The sequence below is a fragment of the Epargyreus clarus genome, unplaced genomic scaffold, assembly GCF_041222505.1.
Source record: "Epargyreus clarus isolate Ecla_fem2 unplaced genomic scaffold, WU_Ecla_fem_2.2 ptg000007l, whole genome shotgun sequence".
NCBI lineage: Eukaryota > Metazoa > Arthropoda > Insecta > Lepidoptera > Hesperiidae > Epargyreus > Epargyreus clarus.
The window spans coordinates 25,373,594-25,401,588 of record NW_027332215.1 but is presented as its reverse complement, the minus strand read 5'-3'; the positions used below and the strand labels follow the sequence as shown (position 1 = coordinate 25,401,588).

Below are 27,995 nucleotides of genomic sequence, written 5' to 3'. Positions count from 1 at the left end.
TGTTTAATAAGTGTAGAACAATTTACAATTCTTTGTAATCAAATTAACAAAGCAAATATAGCAATTTGTGTAGGAAATTAACAAGCAACGTTTGATGAAAGTCATAATGAGGCCGCATCGTAGCTCTTCGAAGAGCACTTTAATATCTCTACACTACAGTATACCTGGTATAAAACTTTATTAATATAATTGTAGCATCCGATCGCTGAATCGAATCATTTGAAATGAAAATATTCCAATTATAAAGAGTACTTGACGAAATATCATGAAGCGATGAATTGATCATCCCATGATCTTATGAAAATATTACAATTATAAATATAATTAATAGCCTACAAAGTTAAGTGAAGCTGACGCTGTTGGGAGTTGAGTGAGTGACCTAGTGGTCAGCCACTAGTACGGTTAAATTCCGTGCTCGTTTCCGTACTTGCGAAAATACATTGAGCCCTCGACATCGCCTGTTATTATTCAAGGATTCTGCTTCGTATCTCCACCAGTTATGGTAGGAGTTTCTTATTATATGTATTCACCAAAATTATTTAATGAATTACCCAATGAGCTTTTCCTATTCCAGCTGCCACAGAACAATCGATCTATCTTCGTTCGTACATGGTATAACTAAACAACGCTGGGCACAATGTACCACACGGAATAAACAACAAAGAAATGTATATATAGTAAAATCTAACAACTTGTACCGCAAAGAGTGGAACAATCAGATGCTGTTATATGTAAATAATCTATGTATCGGTGAAGATGTCATAGACAATAGATCAATGTCCCTGTAGTTCCGGGACCAGAATAGGGCTACAATACCGCCCGGCTAGCTACCCCGGGAAGAACGATGGTATGTGTAAGCGCATACCGTCGTACGCTCCACGAGGAGTGGCGAGCTTCATGATCATCTAGATAGAGCCCGACGGGGCAACGCGCTAAGAGGCCTTTGGAGATCCCGGAGTACTCTACGCAGCGCCGGTAAAAGTCCCACATAACCCGTCGTCGCACCAACGGCGCCGGGTACCTTTTGCAGGTTTCCCCCTTGTTAACAAAAAAAAAAGAATAGTCTTTGCCAATAGGACGAGACTTACATATAGGAAATAAAAAAATAACGTAAGCGCATCTATCAATATCTTCCAAAATGATGTTTGAATTTTGTTAATTATAAATAAAAAATCCGGTTAAAATTACATAATCTCGATATTTATAATCAATCATTTTAATTGACGTCTACGTCTTAGAAAATAGCTTCTCATATACTCCTCGTCATCTATGTTGCGATGATATGGGTGGGTGAAACCTAGTACATATTAATTTAAGTACGTATTCAGACGGTAAGAAAATAAATTACATGTTGACAGAATATTCGACGCTAATTTATTAGTGCGCGGCAAGGCAATTTGATATTTCAAGAGGCTCGTACATGGTAGTTTTATGAAAATTTCTAGCTGCGCTTGTAAAGCCATCTAGTTAGGGTTCATTTAAATCTGCAGTCCTAGAGAATGTCAGGCAGGTGCTATCGCTGACAAAAAGAAGTCTCCTATTGTGTATCGATGTATTTATATCATACTAACACAGCCGCGCTGACACGGGCTGTACCTGTCATAATATTGTAGGTATGAACATTTTTCGCTATAACATTCTATATGCATGGTATAAAACAATATGATTTTGTCTTTCATTGACCGTGGCTGGCAAGTCCAATGTCTGTAGATGTAAATGGTGATTCAACACTAGCCTAACCTAACCATAACGCGATCCATGTTACATAGATAGATAGATTGAATAAAAATTATGATAAAAATGTATTAATTACGCAATTAATTAGATATTTTCGATGCGCATTATTTAAATTTTGATTGGGGCCAAAATAAGTAAGCGAAATTAACGTCAATTGAAAACCGAAATTGGGATTTTAATTGTAATACTGATAAGAATTGACATCCCAATGACAAAAATACCGACTATCTACTACCGATTTTCTACCGATTTTCCTAAAATTCTGCATCAATTAAATTTAATGTAACTTAACTTAATAACTTACTTATCGCTAGAGAAAATGTCGTAAAGAAAAGATATCTACTATTCCATATCTATTATATATTTATATGGAATACTTATAAACGGTGTAAGTCACGACTGTAAGCACCGTTTTTATAGCCGAGTTTTATATTTTTTAAGTTTAATAAATAAATAATGCGGAAACGCAATAAACGCGTCTTTTTTATTGAAATAAGATATCTGTTTTTACATCCATGACCCTAAGGCTTAAACGCACGCGTTTAACCGCAAGTATGAAACCGAAGAAAAATGAAACACATTGCTCTCTATACAAAAGCACACACTAGTGATTTTTTTCAGTGACTGATTTAAAAGAAGTATATATAATATATATAAGTTATATCCACCAAGCCAGATACAGAATTTTATATTGTTTGCTTGAAAATTGACGGTTGTTCAAATTAACTTTCAACCCCTATTTTACCCTCTACGAGGTTGATTTTGCGCAAGGGGATAAATAGATGTGTCCTTGTTCCTATCCAGAAAGCCAAATATTAAATTTTATAGTAGTTGCTTCAAAATTAAAGGATTTAAAAAAAACTGACATCCCCGATTTAACCCTCTTAGGGGTAGAATTTCCAAAAGGCCTTTCTTAGTACTTATTTACGCTATATAGAACCTATGAGCAAAATTTCAGAACTCTAAGATCATTGTTTTCGGCCGTACGTTGATTTCTGAAAAATTAATTAGTCATTTATTTCGTCAGTCAGACAGTTGCTGTTTTATATGTATACAAGTATGTTTTTATAATCTCCGTTTAATTTCCTTTATCATACCGGTATCAAATACCATACTCGATAGGTTCGGTTAACTTTTTTTTTTAAATGTGTTACTATTTCGCACCGAAAATCCGCCATTTTGTTTTTTTTCTACCACCTATCTAAGGACACTCGGGTCATTGAGACGAATATAATGACACCTTAACTATTTAAATTCATCCAGCCGTTTGTTAGATCCGATCAAATAAAGAAAGACAAACATACAAGATATGCGCGAAAAACATAACCCTTCCTTGGCAGTCGGGTAAATACTGCAGTCGGCAATCTTGTCTGAAACGCTAATCGGGGCGCGAATGACGTCATTTTTGGGTATGTCACTGAATTGCTTGAATTTTGTATGGGATGTTCTAACTTGACGTCACCAACGGACGCCATAACAATCGCGAGCGTTTTCGCGCTTAATTCAAAATGGATATAAACAAATGCTATTATTTTCGTTAATACTGAATTTATTACCAAAATAATAAAATTTTTGGAATCCATGTATTTGGTATCCCCGTTTTGTAGCCATGTACCTACGTTATAGACGGGGTTTTCAAAATTTGTCATCATGCCTATTCGTTCGTGGCTTGTCAAGCGCGTTTTTTTTTTGTCGCATAGTAATAATAATATGGTGGCTCACACATTGCGTTTAACCGCATTCGGTTTCTTTAGCCTTAAAACCCGTAAAACCTAAAAAACGAGTACATGTTTAGAGGGCACTCATGGATACTACAATGGGTGTAGTAGTAACTACTGAATACTACTATATAGAAGCATTAAATAAAAACCATCAAAGTATTGTCATGCACTCTACTATACCCGTGTAAAATGGAAAAGGTACGAGCACAGCATTAATCAGCACCTTACAAAGGTAAAGCATTAATAACTAAATTGAAAACCAGCGCTGCATTTCATTAATTTATACGGCTTTTCCCTAATTAAATGGACGAGATACGGAGTGTAATATTCTTCAGTTTGTTTATTCTTTTCGATGGGGAGTTTTTAATTTGATAGAACCGACTAAATATTTTCGCAATAATGCAAATGACGCTTCACGAATAATGTAATTGTATGGACATAATGTTCAAACTGTCTTATATTATTCCAATTTAGATATGTCATGGAACTCTTAGGTTTGCTTCATATGTTTTTTCATATTCGTATGTCTGTAATACATCCCAAATTTGACACTCATCTTGTTGTAGTCATTAAAAACCCTTCGTTTAAATCGTCGTCCTACTAGGCTTAAAAATGTAAGCTAACAAAACAGTGGTTGATAACATTTACTTAAAACGCAACGTACCTTATATGCCAGGGGTACAAATCTTTCATCCACCCGTTACCCACCGGGTACAAGATACTATTAAAACTGCCAAGCCACAAAATTTTAGTTGCGAAAGCTCTAAAACTTAAAGGTATTTCCCTAGACGGTATGCCCCGATGGAGAGATGATTTCTTATGTCCAGGCCATTCACCTTAGTACAGTGTTTCGCAGTACTCTACAAGATAACTCCAAGTTTCCACAAGGTCAGAATAAAACGACGTCTATCTTACGCTTCCAAAACTCATAAAACCGACAATTCCATCCGGATCAAAATTCTACATCTACTATTTCTAGACAGGCACAAACGCTACCCTGCTTTATTTATTGAATTATATTCCATTTTTAGGATATTTGGAATTCACTTAAAAATAAGTCGTAGGCACACGACTTAACACAATCTTGCGTGATTAATATTAATTGTTTTGGAGAACGATAGCAGCCACTATTTAAAGTCACTAGAAACTTTGACTACAACGACAAACGTTAACAAATCTCGTTGTATATTTACTTCTAGACACAATATCCTCTCAGAATGAAAATGTTTGTGAATAATATCATGTGGTTTGACGTTCTAAGAAATCTCTGTCCACTACAGAAAATTCAAATAGATTGCACTGCAAAACGGGCACAACGATTCCAAAAAAAAATTAACTGTTACAGTAAACGTTTTTTCTTCATTAGAAATTGAATCCAGACATTTTTTTTTTTTTTTAATATAAGAGTAGCAGACGAGCATGCAGTCCACCTGATGGTAAGTGGCTACTGCCGCCCATGGACATCAGTAATCAATCCCAGATAGGATAGGTCGGCCACAGATGCGTCGCTACCCCTGAGGACTAAGCTGGAAGGCCTCGGAAAAGTCTGTCTCTCTTACCACACCCTTCAAACCGGAACACAGCAGCGCCTAACATTGCTGTTATTCGGTAGAAATAGGTGTGGCGGTGGTGCCGCCGGTGTCGAACCACAAAGGGTTCTACCACCTTCACACAACATTAATGGCATTTTAAATCCATACAACTCCAATAATTTTGCCCTCAGTTCAGTTTCAGTTTTTTTATGATTATATAAAATAATTGTTGTAAAACGGAGAGCGTTTGGATAAGTCATTTTTTTTTTGTGAGATACCTACATCCTACGGGAAAGAGTCGAATCGCAATCACATATCAATTAAGAATGTTTTTAAAAGAAATAAATACAGCATGAATAAAAAAACCTCTTGCGCATCAAAATACTCCTGTTTATTGACGCGAATAATAGACATGTTCAACATCAAGGCACAACGGAGAAAATACAACAATGCGGATGATTCGCTCGGTACCAAAACTAGAAAGTCATTTGTCGATTGCATCGGAATTTCTGCTAGAAATTTAGGAATTCTTTGAAAAGCACGAGCTCGTACAATTCGAAATGTTTGAAACACTCTTCATATATGTCATTATGTACCTATGTAGAAAGCTTGTGTATAGAACACGTGTTAGATGAAAGAGGCATTGCGAACGTAGACGGAAAACGATTATTGTTTAAGTTACGTTTTAAATACTGTTAGAAGCGAGTTTTACCATACTACACAAACCCGTCAAAATCCTGCCGTATAGCTGATAATAGTACATTACGATACGCGTGGCCAAAGTAGCCTATTTTTGCACGGCGTGAAGTTAGCGCCCGAGCGCAGTGAGGGTGCTAAACGCCGTGCACATAATAGGCTACTTATGTCACAAGTATCGTATACTATTTTATAGCTCGTGTGACATAAACCCGTTTATACTTGTGAAGTAATATGAAAAAATATGATAATTATTTTGAAACATATAAATGATTGAAACTAAAAATTATGAATTAAAAAAACAATAAAAATGTGACACAACTAAAACCATTGAAATTTGATGTGAAGAAGTCTTGATTTAGAAAATTTAGTAATTATTTTGCTCTTGTGATAAAGACAAATGTAACACCACACATACGTCGAAATGTATCAAGCCATTTAGGCTACATACAGGCGTGACCATGACATGCTACATGACAGGCTACATACTAGACCAATGACTTATAATGGGAACTCCACCTAAACGTATTAAAGAAACATGATAAGCAATCACATAATGTACTAATACATGACTAATACTAGTGATATGCGGACCTCAGTTATAAATATTCGCGATTATTCGGATTGACAAACGTGAACAAGTAACTTTGTAATAACCCTTGCAAATCAGCCACATTTTGTGTGACATCTGCATTTAAATTCCGGAAAGTCGCCGAATCGCAACTAAAAAGTTACTATAAAAACAAAAACCCGATTGCTAAAAATATAGCCTATGTTATCGCCACAATTTAGACGAATCCAACGACACATCATATGTCAAAATTAGTGAAGTCGTTTGAGTTTGCCAAAGAATGAAAAATACATACGTAACAAACATATAGTCGAAAAACATTACCTTCCTAAATCGGTTTAAATAGCTTTTCTTCATAAACTCAATTATCCAAATTTTCGATAATCCGAATGCCACAAATACGACAACAAATAGGTCGCTTAGGGCCGATTTCACCAACGTCGCATAAATCTTATTCCCAGAATAAGTCGTTAGTTACTGGCGAGTAAGCCTATTTTACGTTTCACCAACATTTATCCTAGTGACAAAATCTCTACACTGAAGTAAAGTCGTATACCGCCGATTTCTGCGGAATAAGCGGTTATCTTAGATTAGTAGTGTCAATTTTCTGTCACTGTATTGTATGTTGTACAACTTGTACTTATTACTTATATCATTGATTAAAACCTTAAAAATGGCACGTCGTCTAAAGACAGAAAATCGGTTTCGTTTAATAGTACTTTATATAATTATATAAAACAATAATAAAGATTTGTTTACGCCAAATTAAAAAAATCGAAATACGACAAAACTAAACCAAAAAGCTCGGGATCACTGTCAACTAAACTGTCAAGATAACGTATTATCCAAAAAATGTAAGAATACGCAGCGCTATTGTGCAAGTATACGTCAAACTGACTATTTTACTTGGATGCATTACGTATTTGTTCAATTCATTCGTTGAACGTCACAGAGTAATTACGTGAGAATAAGATATCCTTAGACTAACGTGGTGAAACGAAATTGAAGTTAACCATGGAGTAAATTGACAGAGTAACGTTATACTGGGATAGCTACTCTAGTATAAATTAAGTGTTGGTGAAATCGGCTCTTAGTCGAAATTCTACTGGAGTAGTATTATGGCTAATTTTGATAATGATTCCTAATTTAAATATCTCCTTCTATGGTGTGTAGCGAAAATACACAGTCAAAACAAACAATAAACTCGATAAAGCCCAACAGTTAGTCTTATAGTTATGCTATTGCTTAGTATATACACATTGCCAAAAACATTTATAAATACGTCCAAAATAAAATATTAACATAATTTAAACAAAATACTACTTATCACTTTTAATTTTTAAATGGCATTTAAAAGTATGAAACGTTCATAGCTATGTTTATTTTTTACAACTGTGAGGGTAGTGTATTAATATTCGTACGGTGTAAAAATAGGCTACTTTGGACACAGAAATACGTGGCTAGAATGCGGGTTTAGGTCACAGAGTGCTATAAAAATTATTCTTTTCACTCTAATTAAGTTTACACTTAGGATAATGATATTGAAATCAAAGTCATCTTGAAGGTCTTGAAGTCATGTAATAATATAGTCACATAAACGGTACAGAGTAACGATATAACAATTATACGTAAGTAAGTTCACACTAGTGATTAGAAGTATTATAACTACACAAGTATCTCCGTTATTCGACTGCTCTTGCTGAAGTCTCCGACCAGAATGTCGCTCTCTGTTAATTCGAGCGCCGCCATGGTGTCGTTCCCACTTCACCTACCCGCATCTGTTTTTAAACTGTAGTATTAAATGAGTCACTTATTACTTTAATGTAACGTTATAAAAATGTGATATCGTTAATATCCAAGCTTCTTATTAACGACGATAACATTCGGCCGTCCTGCTCACACGTTCGTCCTCGATCGTGTATGGTCTGATGCAAGAGCTGCAAAAGAAAACCAGTTGTTTAATGCCTAAGTCCAGAAGAGTTACACATTTTCTTGTAATACCGACTCGCACGTAAGAGGCCCGAACTGTTTATCAAAAACATGGCTTAAACTATACGCATTTTCTTGCAATACTGACTCGCATGTAAAAGGCCCGAACTGTTGATCCGAACCAAGGCTTAAACTAGGTGATGTTCATATAGAATCACACTAGTTGTGTATTACCTAGGTTATAAATCTGCCCCAACAGTGTTCACCACGGATTTCTGTTGCAGGCATAGTTCATAAGGACTCTTTACATAAATGTCATATGCGCGACAGGTATTGAAGCGAATGCATTAGACCATTGTTAAATAATAAAAAACACGGTTATAACTAGGTGATGTTCATATAGGATCACTCTAGTCATGTATCACCGCAGTTTTTGTACCTTGTTTACGATAACATTCGGCCAGTGCTCAACTCAAATTTACTCCAAAAATGCAATATTCACTTAATGTCTTCCAGGTACTCGATGCCTTGGGTCAACCCAACCATATGCATCACCAAGAGACACCCGTGAACATCACATTGCTAGAGGCATCTGCAGTAATCCATCTTAACTCCAGATAAATAAAAATCAAACCACAAAGTTTCCTACACCTACAGTAATGACAACATCTAACTGCCCACTTTACTTATGCCTGGATTCTAAGTCCAATAGTTAAATCTCCAACAACTATTGATTCGATATAGTTACGCATCAGAATAACGACGTTTATCTTATTAGTCCATTTCGGAATGCTCAACAACCTGTTCAATAACTGTTATACTGATAGATAGATAGATCTATAGTTGGCCACTAAATGAATCTGTGCGACTCAAAATACTATTATAACATTATTTTATTACTACTTAGTACTTCTTTTAATTATTACAATGTTATTTTATACAAATAGTTGCCTTTCCAACGTCTTTTATCAACTGATGAAGCAGTATCAAAATAATAATATATCGTTTATATTTGAAATGAATTATATCAAAGTTAAAGACTAAAATGGTAAACAAACCATGAATTTCACACAATATAACACGTAATAAGTTGTATGAACCCAAATTTTTACGTTATTTATCACAAATTCAAATTATTTCTTTCAAAGTAGGGCCACATAACCCACTTTTGAAAATAAGAAAGAAATTTCATTACATTAAATTGAATTTATATTCAGTTATAATAATACATACTATTACATGAATTTCAAAATTTAATTAACAAAGCAAAGGACCCATGCGTTCACGTCAGCGACATACTTGTCAATTGTGTAATAAGCTTAACTACTTAACTTTTTTTTTATTTCACCAAAAGTTTTAAATTAAAATTCCCATAAGGAAGTTATAGTTTGGGCTATTTTATTGTTAAAGTTATGCATTATACTAAGGAAGATTTGCTAGACTTTACGTAAAACGTCGTTTTTTAAAAAAAAATCAAATAATGTTATGGAAAGAATAAACACATTAAAATGGTCCGTTAATCTAAACGGAGTTTAAACAGACCTTGTCTTACATTGAGTTCCTCGGAAGCGGATTTTTTTTTCGTAGTTATCAAACGGATAGTGTTATTGAATACATACTCGTAAACTACCTACCAAGAAAAATTACTTCAGAAACCGGCCATTATTTAACTATACTTATTTGTGTCTACAACTGATAAAAGTTTTTTTTTTAAACACGCTTTTATTTTTGCCACGCTTTTATTAACTTGACCTGTATGTATGTAACGGAATATTTGAATTCGATTTTTACCTACTTTGAACGGTCAGATTTATTTAAAAAATTTGAAATACTTATGACATGACATGATTTTAATAATCTTGTCCAATTCTAATTTTGTCTCATCAGGATCGTCAGATTTAAAACTATAACTGTTTTACATAAGATGTGGCTCCTTATCAATCACAACCTAAAATTTCTATGACCTGAAAAAGGTCTTTTAAAGTTGATCATGATTTTATACCAGCCAGCCAAACAAACAGTTAGTCAAACTATCTTACGATACACCTTATTACCAAACAATTCATATTTATTATATATATTTCAAACGCCTCGGCTTCACCTGACTTTTATATAGTTTGTAATAAAAAATATATTAGTGCGTAATATCTGTATAGATTATGTTAATATAATATGTATCATTTACAACCAACACTCTCAAGGAGACGCTCGATGTTTCTATAGAGAAAACCTAGACATGACGCAATTGTGAACCGTATGAAATTTATATGAAAAGTAAATTATTGTATAAGAAAATGCCATCGAAATGTACCTATGTTTTATTTAATTATATTATTAAACAACATTATTATTCATTTGGATCTGATATACATATAATAAGAATGAAATCTTCACGTGTTTACATCGAATATATTTGAAAAAGAAAAAAAAATCTTGTCTGTCGGTTTGTATGTTTGAAAATGCATTAAAACCAAAACTACGAAGTGAATATCAAAAGTATACATTTTTTTTAAACATTACATGACCAGGTAATGGGAATTCCAAATTACCAACGTACTCCGTGATCTTGACAGAGGGCATTGTATAATTCAAATTATATTTTGAATCCACATGAACAAAGTCGCAGGCAAGACTCGTTTTAAAAATGCAATTCAAATTATATTCTGAATCCACATGAACAAAGTCGCAGGCAAGACTCATTTTAAATATGGTATACAAAAGACTATCTACTCGTAAATGTATGTAGGCTTCAGTGACCGTTTCTCACTTAATACGTATAATAACTTAATTGCTGTAACTTGTAAATAGAACTAAGCTCTAGTTATAAAAGCATCAATTTATTATTATTATTAATATTTTACTTAAAATTATTTATTCTCTGAATCCCATACAAAGTGGATCCCGTTTATCATTTCGTAAGTGGCTCACATAATTGATAATATCGATAGTCTAAGCGTCTCAACGTTTAAGGTACAAACTTCATTTACCAGTATTTGATAGTGCCCAATTTTCAAACCAAAAGGACGTGTAATGTGTCAAATTTAAATTCAAATTTAAAGGTTTAAAATTACGAGATGTAAAGAAATATTAATACAAAACGAAACGTTGCATACTAAATTTAAAACAGACATTTAATATTCTGTATAAGTGAGTCAGTCAGAAGTAAAATGTGAGATTTTTTTTTATATATAATATTCCAAAGACCGCTGCGCATAAGTTTCTCTGTTTTCTTATAGATCATTAACTAATGTGCATTTATACTTAATGGGAGTCAAAACATAGTAGTACACAGTACTGCGTGAATTCGCCTAGAATTGATGGAAAGCTAAGTTTGGCAACGTACGTATGCTTCTTTCATAACAATTACGTATCAAGTATATGAAATCAAAAGGGAAATTTCATTGATTTATAAAATGAAAATGTGAACAATGTAGATGTGAATGCAAGTTTATTTTTAAATATAGTCAATTAATATCCGAAAAAAAACAATAAACCTTAAACTCATTTACCATTTCCCTCGTGGGTACTCTCAGCCACTCAATACGGTGGTCGTGATACTTATTTGCAGTCAGTTAAATATGTACCACGTAGATATTATACATTTCTGTACAATTATGAATAATCAAAATTTTGCAACTTAATAAACGTGTCACTTATATCTAGTAGGTATACTGTACTCTGCAACTGCGTTTGTTGCTACCGCATAGTCCCTTCCATACAATAATAACAAACGCATATTCGTAAACCCAGTTTGAAACATTAAAAGTTATCAAAAATAAATTCAAATGTAACCTGTATGCAATTTCTGGCGTACATTAGCCTATATTAACAACCATTAGGTTCCCATATCTATAAAGCCTAACATTTAAGATTAAAGATCCTTAAAATATTTTCATAAGTACGTGTATTTCTATATATTTCAAAGTAGGTGTAACTTTAGAACAATTAGGATTTACTTTTTACACCACAGACTTTAACCAAATGGACAGATTTACCACAAGAACTGCCTTGCAAAATTACTTTTAGACACTTCTTCACAGAAAATGCACTTATTTTGAAGTAAACACCTCAGTTTACAATGTTAACAAGTAATTTGATAAGAGTAAAGTTTGTTCATAAAATTTAAGTATATCATTTTCAGAGGGTATTAACATCTCATTGAATTACTAGTCTCAATCTATCCATGTTCTTAATTCAAATGAGTTTGCCCTTACATCAACGACATTTATCTACCCCCATTTTTACTTATTCTACCAAGATGAATTCACATATGACAAAATAATGTTTTAACTCACGGTTTTTATTCCTGTGTCAAGTATGTTCGTACTTACGAATCGCCGTCCATGATTGTGAGCGGGTTCTTCTGTTCTGTACACTTCTGATGAAATCAAAGTCATCTTGAAGGTCTTGAAGTCATGTAATAATATAGTCACATAAACGGTACAGAGTAACGATATAACAATTATACGTAAGTAAGTTCACACTAGTGATTAGAAGTATTATAACTACACAAGTATCTCCGTTATTCGACTGCTCTTGCTGAAGTCTCCGACCAGAATGTCGCTCTCTGTTAATTCGAGCGCCGCCATGGTGTCGTTCCCACTTCATCTACCCACATCTGTTTTTAAACTGTAGTATTAAATGAGTCACTTATTACTTTAATGTAACGTTATAAAAATGTGATATCGTTAATATCCAAGCTTCTTATTAACGACGATAACAATATGATATTAGTCTCGTCTCCACAGTCCTTGATCTGAAATGGACGTTTAATAATACGCGTATTGCACTATATTTTCCACTTATGTGACGCAGAACTAATGTTAGGTTAGGTTCTATTGAAAGTTAAAAACACCTTTTGAATTACACCTACTACACAACAGACCTAGTTAGGTCTGAGTTAATACGAATCTGACTTTATAAACTGATTCAGTGCAAAAATCTGCTTGGAATTCCATAAAAATACCAACATAAATAGGTTGAGAGAGATCTATCAGCTATACAATTTTGTGAATAAACATTATTATACTCGTACATTAACTGAGCAAAAAATTTCGAAGCGAAAGGTATACAAACACTATTTCAACAACAGGATGTTCTTGCATACTTGTAAATTGTATAAGACGTTGTCTATTATCCATATTAATATATAATCTCTATTCGAATTACACCCTGCTCTTATTCATTAGTTACTTATCGTAACCACACAATGTTAAAACATCGTTTTAAAACTCAAACAACACAATGAAGTCTTACAATATTGAGCTGTTGGAGAATCTTAACAAGACCTTAGGCATCTGTCCTCATTAGGCCGCGTCGCTGTCACGGCCAGTCATATATTACTTAGCTACTGAACTATGTATGTATGTATGAACTAAGTAGTAGATAGTTAACATTAATTTAATGTAGAATATAATACATAAATCGTAGAACGTAGAATCATAAAACAAAACTCACATACATTCTTACCCGGATAGATGGTCAAAAATGGAGATGGGCTGGGCATATGCTACGCCACCCCATTAACAAATGGAGCAAGCAAGTCACCCTTTGGCAACCAAGAGACGGCAAAAGAAGTAGGGGTCGTCAAGTCAGATAGGAAGTTGACTTGAAACAGACAGCGGGACCTTTCAGGTTGACAGTGGCAAGGGATAGGGTCTATTGGAAGGAATTGGAAGAGGCCAAAAGGCACACCGAACTTAGGGACTTCTTATAACAATAAAAGTAATAAAAGGCTATTATTATCATTATTATATAATAAATAATAACATGAATCAAGATTTTAAACGAGTTAAAACGTATTTGTTTACAACTTCGCCATAAATCCAATTGAATAAGTAAAGATAAAAGTTATAATTCGCCAAGTACGAGTCGTACTCACACATGGAGGCTACCATACCACCAAATGTTCATAATTTCTTACTTATTTTATCCATTTTATTATTTTAAACAATACTTAGTGTTATGAAACAAATATAGATTGCGTTGGGTTGATGATGATACGTAAACGTAAACAACGTATAATTAAATTATAATATATTTTTTGTTCACATTTGTATTTATTTTAATAGCAGTTATAGTAGTAAATAGATTATTAAAATTTCAACTGTCTTACTAGTACTGTTTAAAAGTTAGTTCGAAATCTACCAATTTGTTGTAGGTCTCCATACATTTCCCTTTAATATTAAAATTTGTTTTAGCTTTAGTATTTGTTGTAATGGCGGCCACCGTTACGCATCCTGGTTCATGACCAGGTTTCTTCAGGTAGAACCCTGTGACAGACGGACAAACGGATAGACAGCGAAGTTTTAGTAATAAGTTTCCGTTTGTGCCCTTTGGGTACGGAACCCTAAAAAGTATTCGCTGTTAATTTTCCGCTAATCCGATAAATTAATTCCATAACACATACGAGTAGTACCTACCTACTCTGTCACGAACCATATCGATGCGACAAAGCTTTTCTATTTCCCAGGAGAGCTCACACTTGCAATGCAATTTAATTAGATAATGCTTTTCGATAGTCCTGCTTCAATGTCAAGTGGACCAAGCGCTATTTCTATTTCGTCTATTTTTGTCGTTGGCGTGTGGTGAGTGGTGAATCTTTTTTGTAAATCCATTTAACAACTTTATACAGATAACTTCGACTTCTTATGTAAACGGTATTTTCTGCAAAAGAAAATTTAAACTTCTAACACAGTGGAGATTACAATAGGACTTATAATATTGTTTGTTTTTGTTTTAATATTAGGGTGTCGTACCCAAAGGGTACCCTATTACTAAGACCCCACAGTCTATCTGTCTATCACAGGGCTCTTGAAATTTTTACAGATAATGTATAACGGTGGTCGCTATAAGAAAATTAATTTATATATTTAAGATGTTGAGGAGAATTAATGACGAGCAAACACTCAAGACGGTATATTACTGTTTGACACAGTCTTTTATGACTTACTGCCTTTCAGTCTGGGGCGGAGCTGGCAAAACCAGTTTCCTCCGATTGGAGAAAGCGCGACGAGCAGTTTTCAAAGGTGATAGACTCAAAACCAATTCGTTTCCCCACAACTGGATTGTATACAATCTCCAAGGCTCTGTCAGTTCGCCAGTTGTTCATTCGGCAGATATTCGGCTCCGTATACATTTAAGTACCCATTCTAAGTAAGTTCTTACAAAACTTAAAATATAATGAGACTGAGTCACTTATTTCTAATTACTAACTATGAGACGCACATACACTCACCCACACCCACAAACACACACATACACATACACATACACACACAACATACACACACATACAACGTACACCACATCTGCGTTGAATTTTGTCGTAGATTTAAAATGCATATAATTTTAATTCCTTTAATTGTATTTTTGTAATTGTTTTTGTAATTTTGTATATTCCTTTATTTTATTTCCGTACTCCGAGGTAGGCGTAAATAGTGGCGACACAGTTTATACTATAGCCACTGTTTACAATATCATTTATTAAACTGTTTTTGCTTCGAAATAAATCTTTAAATCTTTAATGTCAAATATTTATTATTTTCAACTTAATTTAAGTATGCCAAAATACTATAGGTAACGCCGTGTACCAGAATCCACCATAAGACCCGAAACCAATGTAATATAAATCGCACGCAAAAGAAGTTGCGAACGAATGTTAACTTTTAATAAATTTATTAAAAGCGTAAAGTTCATAGTTTTATTCTCTAGTAACAGAATAAAATATTCTCTTAGATATGAAACCATAATACCAAGTTATTTAAATGTATAACTATTCGATATGCCTTATATAAGATGCATTAAATACGTCGTAGTATTTTGAAACATAAATAGTCACACCATCCCTTAATGTAACGAGTTTGAAAATTGTCGGAAACGGGATCCCTAAGAGCTTTACATAATATCATATGTCGCGTTCATTAGCAATTCTAATGTGTGCAGGCGTGAACTTTGTAATACATGCATCACGTTATAAGATCGCTTGCATATTGACTACCCATGTAAATATACCAGTATATTATAAGATATGAACGTTCTGTATAAAATTTACACCCCTTTTAACGTCTATTAGGTTAGTCATCAGAGAAAAGTAGTATGCTTCTCGGTTTGGCAGCATTTACAACATTACTATACTTATTTCTGCGTCTTAACAGCAGTATTAAACACTAATGTTTTCGGGTATGGCAAGGGCAGTAAATAAATACATACATGCGTTACATACCTCAAACCTTACTTTTTTTGTCGTTATGTAAATAAATATTTTACAACAATTTGTATTGAATCGAATAAATTGAACCCTAACATATACAAACTCCTTTTTAGGACACCTGTATGCCTGAGAGTTCTGAAAAAAAAATTAAAAATTTTAGTTAACATGGGAGACAATGGCTTAATACTGTTTCACACTTAGAGGAATCCGAGTTTACTGAGGACATTAATGGGTTCGAGACAAATAATAAACGCTTGAATTATCGTGTACAAAAAAGTTTTTGCTTTTTACTAATTGGACATAATAATACTAGTGGTCAAGAGCACGTTGATTGTGGTTGTCGGAAAAAATAACCAGTTCCGATTCTTGTTCGTAGTAATAGCTGCTGTTCTCTTAAATCATCAGGACCACTATTACATTGTTATCCTCGAGTTCCCATTATTCTATAGAGACCAATTCTTATATATAAATGTAGGACGACAACGTTTGATTGAAGATGAATTCTGATAATTTCCAAAATACTATTTTTAAATACATCCCAGTGCGTTACGATTTTTTGATATGAGTATTATTATTATTTTTCGAGAAAAATGCACATCGTGTACTGAATCTCTTTTGAAATCTTGTTATTCGAGTGATTAAACATATTTCAGGCAATGTTAATTAATTCGAAATCAAAAGTAATAAAATAAAGAAATAAAAAAAAATATATATCAACATTTAAAATTCAGATCTTTATTCGATGGTTGCGAAACGGGCATAATTTCTTATGCTCAATGCTTGAAATCAAGAAGTATTGATCTAGTGCTCAATGGCACATATATGTACGTCATATACTTTAATACTTTAAATGTCTATGTTAAGTCTCTTGAGTCAACACTCAACAGTTTAGGTGATATTATCGCCATTGACCTAGTTTTCTTTTTTAATAATGAACTACAAGGGTTTGAGTTAAGTCTCAATTTTCTTTTATATTCAATTTGATATAAAATGATATATATGATATGTAGTTATATCATTTTTGATATTAAATTCAACTTAGAAGACGGACAGAAATCGACCGACAACTTGTATGTCTAATTAACAAATATAAGTAAATAAATGAACTGAAACTTGATGATCCTCTCCAAATCAACCGCGCTTTATACCTCCGCCACGATGCGAAGAGAATTCATGTAAACAAACCGATATTAGGGTCATCAAAATTTTGGTACTGTAAAAATTACTATTATCCTTGTTTTCATTTTTAATTCAACAAAAAACTTCACAATTAAATTGTATCCATTATTTCTATACCTTATTACATGCAAAGTACTCTCACAACTTTCATATTGTTGCGTAAAGACAAAGATGAATAAAATATCCTTATCAGTAAGTAAGTGAAAACCCTGTAAATAAGCGTATGCCAGGTAATAAGAACTTTTGGTTACGATTTTGAAAAATCGAAACAGTCCATCAAAAAAAAAGAGTACGTAAATTTCTTTACAACCCCACTTTTACTGCTTCATTTTAAATTAGCTGCATAATAATTGCTTTATAATCCGACTATTTAAAAAACACAATTGCGTTTCGTTTTATTTAAAGTAGCAAATAATATTTTTTGAAGTGTAAGCTGACATTTTAATTTATCCACTATTTTCGTAGTATATGATTAAATTATTATTTGAAAATAATTTTATTTATACTAATGTATAATATTTTAAATATAACTTTATAATAATAGTTCATTGTTACAAATACAAAAAAAACATTTTGTTTACATTGACTGCTTAGCTATAACGAAACGCACTCTCCGAATTTGGTCGTGTTACAATGATGTTTACAACATGGCTGCTTACGATTACGAGTACTGTGCGTGTTAATATCTCTGTTATCCATTGTTATTTGTTTGTTAAATATTCCTGTTATAGTGTTGTTCTGTTATTTTGTTGAGTTTTTTTTTGTTTCGTTTTGTTTGTTTTGTTGTTCTTGTTATAATGAGTGATTCCCAACCGGGTCCGAGTGGCCTGCAGAAGTTTTCTTCTCCAAAGAAGAAACGAGCGAGGTGTTCACTCAGTTCCTCGGAGAAAACAGTTATATGTAACATTTATAAAACTATCGAAGAAATGTGGCCAAAAGATAGTTTTATATACAGTAAAGATGTCGCAAAAAAAACTGCAGAAACTGCCGGCGTACATTTGAGTACTGTGTACGAATAATAAAAGAATATCGAACTCATAAACGAGTTTCGTCACCGACTCCAGCTCCTAAAAAGGGGACAATAATGGACAAATTGGACGATATGACCTTGAGTGGAATTCGTAGGAAGGTGCACATGTTATTCTTTGATAACGATCCACCAACAATTGAAAAAGTTTTAAATTTAGTGAACGAGGACGACAGCTTACCAAGCTTTAAAAGAACTACCTTTCAAAAAGTTTTAAATAAACTGAAGATTAAATATTTGAAACGGTCGAGACGAAGTGTTCTCATTGAAAAGGAAGAAATTGTGCGATGGCGCTTCTATTATCTTCAAAAAATGTTAAGGATGAGAGAACAAAGACGCAAAATTTATTATTTGGATGAGACTTGGGTTAACGAAGGTACATAAACAATTTTAACTTATTTTTTATATAGAATCAATCATTTCTGTATACTTATTGATCTTTATTTAAACAGTAACCATATAAATTATTATTAATAAGTAGAATTTAAATGTCATAATCAATATTTTATCACATCTTTGGCACACACTGTGTATAAAATTATTTATATTAAAATAATTTAAAGCAATAATATATTATTTGGTTTCAGGACATACAAAAAGTAAAATATGGCAAGACCTTTCCATTGAGTCTGCTCGACAAGCCTATCAGGAGGGACTCTCAACTGGCTTGAAAGCTCCATCGGGAAAAGGGAAGCGCTTGATAGTTGTACACATTGGTATGTTATCATCCTAATATTGTTAGCTTAAGATCACATAATTTTAGATGTGTGTTATCATGGAATTGAAAAAAGTTTTGTAAAAAAATAAACTCATGCATAGCTAATCAGGTTAACGTAAAAGTATAGTTTCTATGCCATATAGTCAATATATGATCACTAGACTGCTACATGTACTTTTCACATTTTAATATTTATCTTTTTTTTATAGGTAACGAGGATGGATTTGTGGAAAATGCAGACTTAATTTTCGAAAGTAAAAAAGGTGAAGGCGACTATCATAGAGAGATGAACTCGAAGGTGTTTGAAGAGTGGTTCTCTAGAACTCTGGAAAAATTAGAACCAAACTCCATAATTGTAATGGACAATGCCCCATATCATTCTCGACGCTTGGAATGAGTTCCTTCTATGAATTGGTTAAAAAAAAGACATACAAAGTTGGCTAACAGAAAAAGGTATCTCGTTCCAAGCAGAGATGATAAAAGCACAGCTTATCGACTTGGTAACACCTGAACGGGAAAAATACTCAGCATTTGTATGCGATACAATGGCGAAGCAGCACAACATTGAGGTATTAAGATTACCACCGTACCATTGCGAATTAAATCCTATCGAGTTGATATGGGGCCAAGTAAAAGGCCATGTCGCAGAAAAAAACAAAACATTTAAAATAATTGATTTAAAAAAAATATTAAGTGAAGCAATTAAATCTATAACTTCTGCGGCATGGCAACAATGTGTCAATCATGTAATTAAAGAGGAAAAGAAAATGGCAGAACTTGACGGCATTTCAGATAATGTAATTGACAATTTTATTATTCGAGTGACAGACAGTTCAACAAGTCCATCAAGTTCTGCCAGTGATGAAGAAGATGAATAATTTATTTATGATGGTATTCTTTCCCGTTTGATGTAATTCCCGTTTGACGTAAATTTGATGAATAATAACAACATGTCTGTAATTTTGAACAAGACTCTTACAAACTATAATAATTACAATCTGGAGTTTACTAATATCTGCATTCTCTTTATATATAAAAGTACTAACTGGACTAACCTTCGAAACTTCTTCAGGAGTCTTATTCAAAATCTATAATGGGCGGCCAAAAAACCTTAAGGATTTGTATTTTTACATGATGTATTACATACTTGTAATTTGTGCTATTTAATTTAATCATTTTAACCCGTTCATACATGTAATAATAGCTAAATAAATATGTACAAAACTCCAAGTTTTTATTTTTATTTACTACTAAACCAATTTCAATTTTATTTTCCAATCTACTCTGGGAGTAGAGTATTTACTAACTTACAGTCTATTTATTCTCTTAGAGTCCAAATACGAGACGTGTACATATTGCCATGGAGGATATTAAACTACCATTACTCTAAATTACATTATTTTATTCATTCTGATTAAAATAGAATATCACACAGCATAATATCTAAGAAAATTGTATAAATTCACTTAATACGCATTTAAATGCTGATTTAAAATATATCTTGCGAGATTATTCTCGAAATCTAATTAAACTCAAGGTCAAATATTTATTCACAATACTTAATTCAAACCAGACATTAGGTATAGTGTATAGAATAGGATAGAAAATAACGGAAATTTTCTTTTATTTTACATAATATTATACATTAATAAATTGTGCTAATGAAAAAAGGTTATTGTTATATGCCCGTTATCGGTTGCTAAGCGACGATTGTTGGTAAACATTCTTCTTCCAATTTGGCTGGAGTATAGGTATAACTGTCACAAACTGAAAATTCAAACAAGGATTTACAAACTATTATCGAACTTGCATCGATAGTTCGTGATATCTTGCAAATGAATTTTGAAGCTACCTCTACCCAGTGAGGTGCAATTTTGCAAACACATTTGGTTTGGATTAGTGACTGACCAAAGTTTCAGCCGAAAAGGAGATTTCGTTAACATTCGGGTTGGGTTCGACTGTACTCGAGCATTTCACTAGCATACGTTTCCTGTCACTTGACCCTCGATATTCCGATGACCACCAATGCCTGATAATTCAGATTTTTGGAGTTTACTCCTTAAGAAACGATTTGAGTTATAAGGCCCGGTACGGAAATTTTATGAGGAGTAAAATCAAGTGTAACACGAAAAGTTGAGGCGTTACGTAGAAAGAGACAAACATATATATCCACACTTTACGCGCAACACCAGTGAAGTCACTGAATAGAAATGTCATAATTATATTTTTTTGTACTACTCAATAAATACTATTAAACACCTTATTAAAACACGTCAACGGCATTACACATGTCAACCTTGCGTATTATAATAACAAATTCCTACCAAAATAAAAAAAAATAAGTTATAAAAAATCTGTAGTTTTCGGTTTATTTAACACATTATTAAATTAACTTAATTAACAATAGGAAATAGTGTTTTATTATAATAAATATTTCTTACTGGTAGACAACCCTACAATTACGACTCGCACTTGACTAATTATCTTCTATTGGTTGGTGCACTTAACAGATTGATAGACACACAGATGATAGACTAGATGTAGATTGTAGGCGCATACAAAGGCAAATGCACCGAGGAGCTTAACAAAGGTAACACTAATCATGTACCTACCAATCTACTACCAATTCCAATCAAAATTATACAAGTAGTAGGTATACAGTACAGCCTTTGATCTAATAGAAACGGTTAGGTTAGGTTAGTATAGTCCGCACTCCGCGTAACTGCTAGTCCTGAATATAAAATATCTCATATATGAGTATATAATATAAAAAATGAATCGCGTTGTCATAGTAAATTGTATGACTACACCTGCTCGGAACAACTTCAGAGACGAGAGGACTAGGAGTTTGGCGTGGACTATACATCAGAGCATATACAAATACTTTCGTTTTATTTTCACCCGTTATTAATAATGAATCTCCGCCCTTTATTATTAATAATCAACCAATCCAATGTTATCAAATCGACATCGAAAAACTGGTTAAAAATCGTATATAACATTTTGGAAATACAATTTCAAATAAAAAATATGTGATTTTAATCGTTCAAGTGTTCAGAATTCAGATAAGAGGACATATTTTTCAATATGTTTTCATTCTGAATCTCATTCATTCATTCATTTTTCGTTATTCAGAATCAAATAAATAGCTCATACCATTTATATTTTTTACCTCATATATTTTTAGGAGCTTTATCTCTATTTTTCACGTTTATTAATTTGTTGACTACACTTTTATAACGATCAAACTCTCTGAAGCATACAAAGCAATACATGGGACCAAACCCAGGGAATGCGAAAATCAGAGGACGCAAATTTTAATTTTTAGTAATAACATTGTAAAGAAGCATTGGGAGTAGGATTCTTTAACGTGTATTAAAGCAGTGGTGAGGTGCCGTGACAGGGTGCAAGAAGGATATAACCTCTACGTTTCAACAGGGTGGATGAGGCGAGGCGAGCCGAGGGGAGGAGAAATAATTGATATTCGGCGGAGCTATCATTAATTATACTTAAAATATTTAGGAAAATATTTTTGCTCTTTCTAATTATTAGCCATAGTCATTACTTGCTTGGGTACCATTTGCACTATTTTTAGGGTTCCGTACGGAAAATCGTAAAACGCAACCCTTATAATCTCACTCGTGCATCTGTTCGTCCGTCTGTCACGGTCACTTTGCTCCGAAACTACCGGACTAAATGAGTTGAAATTTGGTATCTACTCATATGCCCTTCCTTAACCCAAAGACGAAGGGATAACGCAAGTAACTGAATTTTGATTTTGGGGGTGAGTCTTTGGGGGCGAAATGAAAAATTTAAAAAAAGTTTGGCAAACTGCATCGTGTGCCAGGTGTGGCATATCACATGACAGGGCTTGTTGTGGAGATATCAAATATATATTTGTTATTATCTTAAATTTTCTTTAATCAGTAATTTTAAAGTTATTCCAGAAAGAAGACGACAAATGACCGCCCCCTCTCCCTGATCTCCGAACCTACTATGGGAATTTTAATTTACTTTAATTTAAAAAATACAGAAAATAGTTATTTACTTACAGGTAAACCTATGAGAAGCCTGTGGTCTTAAAAGAAAAAAGGGAAGATCCCTAAAAAAGTTCAGTATGAGAATATATTAAAAATTTATTTTCACCAAAATGAACCTTTTCCTTCCGTTTGTCATTAATCATTACTTCCCAGAACTTGACTTTTATAAGCGACACTAGCATATGGTGAAATAGGTGATTTTTTGTTTTTATTTTTGTGTACTTTTGTTAAAACAAAACATACAAATACATTATCATAACTTAAAACGTGTCGGGTGTGTTTCGGGCGAAAAGATAACAGGAACTGAAAATTCAGTTTCGTTTTGGACTGTGAGTGAATATTATATAAATTCCCAAGGTTTTCTGGGCAGAAGGGAACAATGTGTTGAAAACTTATTAATCTATATTTTTATAATGGCAGTCGCGTAGGAACTTGCAGACCACTTGAGGTCAAGTGGCTTTATTTTCCATGGACACATACATTGCAAAAATCAGTAGGTACGAGATTAACCATTTTTTAGCTAGTAGCAGACGAGCTTGCAGTCCATTGATGGTAAATGGCTACTGCCACCCATGGACATCTGTAATCGACCCCAGACAGGATTAGTTATTCCTACCTAAGGGTCGGCCACAGATGCGCCGCTACCCCGAGGACTAAGCTGGAACGCCTCGGAAAAATATGTTTCCCTTACCACACCGTTAAAACGTGTTAAACCAACTCAGCAAAGCTATATTTTACACAAACCACTGATCCAGCCATACTATAACATTTGATCCAACTGTATGCCAGGTATGATGTAGCGATACACAATGAAACATCGTATTACATCAGGTGTTAAAAAGTAAAATACTTGGTCATATATAATATGAGCGTAATATTCACAGTCGCGCAACATGAAAAGCAAGTATCTGAAAGGCCCACAACAATATTTTTCACTAACCCGCATTCTATCGAGTAATATTTTCTCATCTTGCACAAATTCACTTACAAGTGTGACGATGATATTAAATTCTGACACACGTATTATATGATTTTATACCTGAAGGTACACAATATTAAACTGCAAAGTAGGCATGCTTCACCGATCTTGAACTTCTACGTGTGACTTCAGGATATTAACCTATGCAAGTTGGCTCACATTATATCGTTATATCATCACACAGCACCATGAGGCATATGGGTAGTGTAAGTGAAATTGCTGTAGTGTAAGGGGCAAATCGCTTCGAGGAGGGCCTAAAGTCATCACGCTGGGGAAGCAGCGGTGCGTTCATTTTTCGAAATCCCGAGGCTTCTCATGCTATTTCATGCGTAGTGAGGCCACCGAGGGGGTTTTATTGAATACAAATCTCACATAACTCGGTCTTTCCCTCAGAAGATCAGGTATCTTTAGAAGGTTTCCCCCCGATACCAAAAAAAAAGTGAAATTGCAGAAAAGGTATCAAATATAAATATAACCACAATAAGAACTTATTTTATATTAACTTTATATAAACTTTAAGACCCACTCGCCATTTTAGGGATAGAGAGAAATGAAAATTTGCCTAAGCTTTATGGCGCCGGAGATTACATTAAATAATTTTCATGGAAGTAACTTTCCAATACGAAAGATACGAGGTCCAACACGATAAGCGCGTACATGCTTTACAAAGGATCGAATATAATTCTTAAGACATGCGGGAGAAGTACATAACCTGTTTCGTTTGAGAAATTAATATATGTTCTACTCAATTATACAGGGAAGGTATTTGTACTCGTAGTTTATAATCAGACAAAAGCATCACATAAACTACATAATTGTAATAAAAGATATACAATGGGAATGACCAAAGAGTACAAATATGTTAAAACTACCACGATTGAATCTAATTCCTGTTATCTAAAAACAATCAATCCAGTATCCCAATATTTGTACGAAAGATCGACATTTGACAATGTACTAGAAATAGGCCTACTATAAATTATTTAATTTTGACTATTGGTAGAAACAATTTGGAAAGACTGATCATTACTAAAAACAGGCGTTGGCACATGGCATAACAAATGGCACATCTCTGGAGAATATTCCACCATTATTTTCCATTACCCGTTAGTGGTATCGACGGTAGCAGAGCTTTGAATAAATTTACGAAATATCTTCAAATTCCTATTTATATCCCCTTTTTTACATTTTGTTAAAAATAAAGCAGTATAAGAGGCTTATTAAAGTCATTATCCTAGATTCTAATGTTTCCAGTATATTTTAATAAATCTTAAAATAATAAAATATTTTTTATCCAGTTCTGGTACAAACATTTTTAAGAGAGTAAAGAAGGCTTACCTAATTACAAATAATGTGTTACATGACATTTTTTTACGTTTGTAATGAGGTTCTCGGAACCTTCATTTCTTATTATTTTTGTATTGTTGTAAGGAAATTTCGTTTGTAACGAGAAAAAATAATGAAAACATTCAGGAGCGTGGTATATTTTCTAATCATGTTTATATATCTTACTCCAGTTAAGAAATCTTGCGGAGTATAAGCTTGAGCAACTTATTAAATTTCGGGTAATACAGACCATACAAAAGAATGATGTTTCTTCTTAAAGTAAGTACTTGGCCTGTTTGTTAAAGAAAAATGCAAATTACAATATTTTGCATTAAGTTAAAGGAACACATGTACATATAGAAACTTCAATGATTACTGAGGTTGTACTCGCTCATCTCATGAGGGAGAGCACTAAGAGGAGCCCCTCCCTCTCGGGACGTGGCTGGCGTTAACATCAGCGTCGACCATCACGTTGCCGGGTCGCGAATGTAATGCTAACGCTTCTCGCGACCCGGCATCGAGCGTCCAGAGGAACGCCGCGGAGTTTTAGTCGGTAAGAGTCCGACATACCCCTTCTGTTCCCCCGAGCAGAAGGGCATCCAAGAGGATTTCTTCCCATTAAAAAAAGAAGGGAGACATCAATAACCAGCAGTGGCGCATAATTAAGCGTGTAAAACACGCACATATGTTCACACAACCCGTTTTGCGCATAATATTATTGATTGATAAAAGTATTTCAATTTTACATTTCGATCCCACACAGCGACGCTAAAGCAAATAAAATGCTTGTTACCAACATGAATTAAATCTTTCCGTATTTCATATTCACAAGCTCATATAGAGACGCTGCAGTTGGTGTTGACAGAGAATAGTAATTTGAATTCCGCCCTGCGCGGACCCTCGTTAAACAAACTAAACGATGCATCGTTGGGTGCACAGTAGCTGCCCTCCCACTGGACAAACATACAACCGACAGCTATGAATTCTATCAGCATGAATAAAAATTTGCAGTCTACTAATGATCTCCGAAATTTAACGTTTGATTTTTGTTTAGTTTGGTTTGAATACTCATTTATGAAAGCGAAACATCAAAACGTTTTTAATCCCATAGGATTAAAAACGTTTTATCTCTTTGTACAGTTTCGTTAGTAGGAAAGATAATTGGCCGATTACGAGTCGAACTTGCACTACTATTCCACCACCACATTTTTTAAAGCTTTTATTTTTGTATGTGTTTAAAGTCTTTATCTATTACGCTTCGATATAAAGGTCCCTGTGTCAGCAAAGACAAAAAAAATACTTAGTAACAGAATATGCTAGAATGTGGGGAGCCGCGAGAGGTGTTTACTTACTGCAGAATTTAAAAAAATGATTTGATTTGATTTGAACGATAAAATCACATTAAAATAGTCTATTTAAAATAGAAATTAGTTAAGAGTTTAAACTATATTATGATTGTTCCATTTCCATTCTAAAATTAAAACGTTCTTCTCTGGCCAAACGGAGAGGAAGTTTGTTTAAACTAAAGTAAATTAAAATGATGTAATATGTTTGGGTTGATATTGAAACTGAATAATTTACGTTCTACTCCACGAGTCTTCGTAGAGCGGAATTGTCTGTTTAAATAGCGAATGCATGTAGCCGAATCATAATATAGCTATTTTACATAAATATGTATGTCAATACTTATAAATACATAGCAGTGATAGCCTAATGGTTAAGAAACTCGGCCTCTCGATCGAGGGGTCCGAGGTTCAAATCCTAGGCACGCACCTCTGATTTTTCAAAGTTATGTGTGTATTAGAAATTAATTATCACTTGCTAAACGGTGAAGGAAAACATCGTGAGGAAACCTGCATACCTGAGAGATTTATAAAAAAAAAAAATCTCAAAGGTATGTGAAGTCTACCAATACGCACTTGGCCAGCGCGGTGGACTATGGCCTAATCCTTCTCATTATGAGAGGAGACCCGTGCCCAGCAGTGGGACAGTAATGGGTTGTTGATGATGATAATGATACTTATAAAAAAAATTATAGTATATGTCAGTGACAACCGATGACTAAGTATTTTTTAATAATATAGGAGTAGCAGACTAGTATACAGTCCAACTGATGGGAAGTGGCTACTGCCACCAATGGAATGTAATCAACCCCAGGTTACCTTAGATTCCTTCCTAAGGTCGGTCACAGATGTGCCGCTACTCCTAAGGACTAAGCTTAAATGCTTCTGAAATTGATCGCCCTTCATAGCAGCGCTTAATATTGCTATTGTGAGGCGGAAATAAGTGTGGCGATAGTGCCGCCGAAGTCGTACATTTAAGGGTTTG

At 33.8% G+C, this 27,995-nt stretch overlaps 2 protein-coding genes across 4 annotated transcripts in view; one reads left to right on the top strand and one right to left on the bottom strand.

Moving 5' to 3' along the window:
* LOC140743732 (uncharacterized) overlaps positions 1-27,995 on the bottom strand; it is a 180,270-nt gene that overhangs the window by 111,988 nt on the left and 40,287 nt on the right. The window lies entirely within an intron of this gene.
* On the top strand, positions 18,122-20,552 carry LOC140743734 (uncharacterized). Its single transcript, XM_073075256.1, has 3 exons — positions 18,122-18,980; positions 19,192-19,320; positions 19,532-20,552. The coding sequence occupies exons 1-3, from the start codon at positions 18,662-18,664 to the stop codon at positions 19,717-19,719; spliced, it is 636 nt and encodes a 211-aa protein (XP_072931357.1). The 5' UTR covers positions 18,122-18,661; the 3' UTR covers positions 19,720-20,552.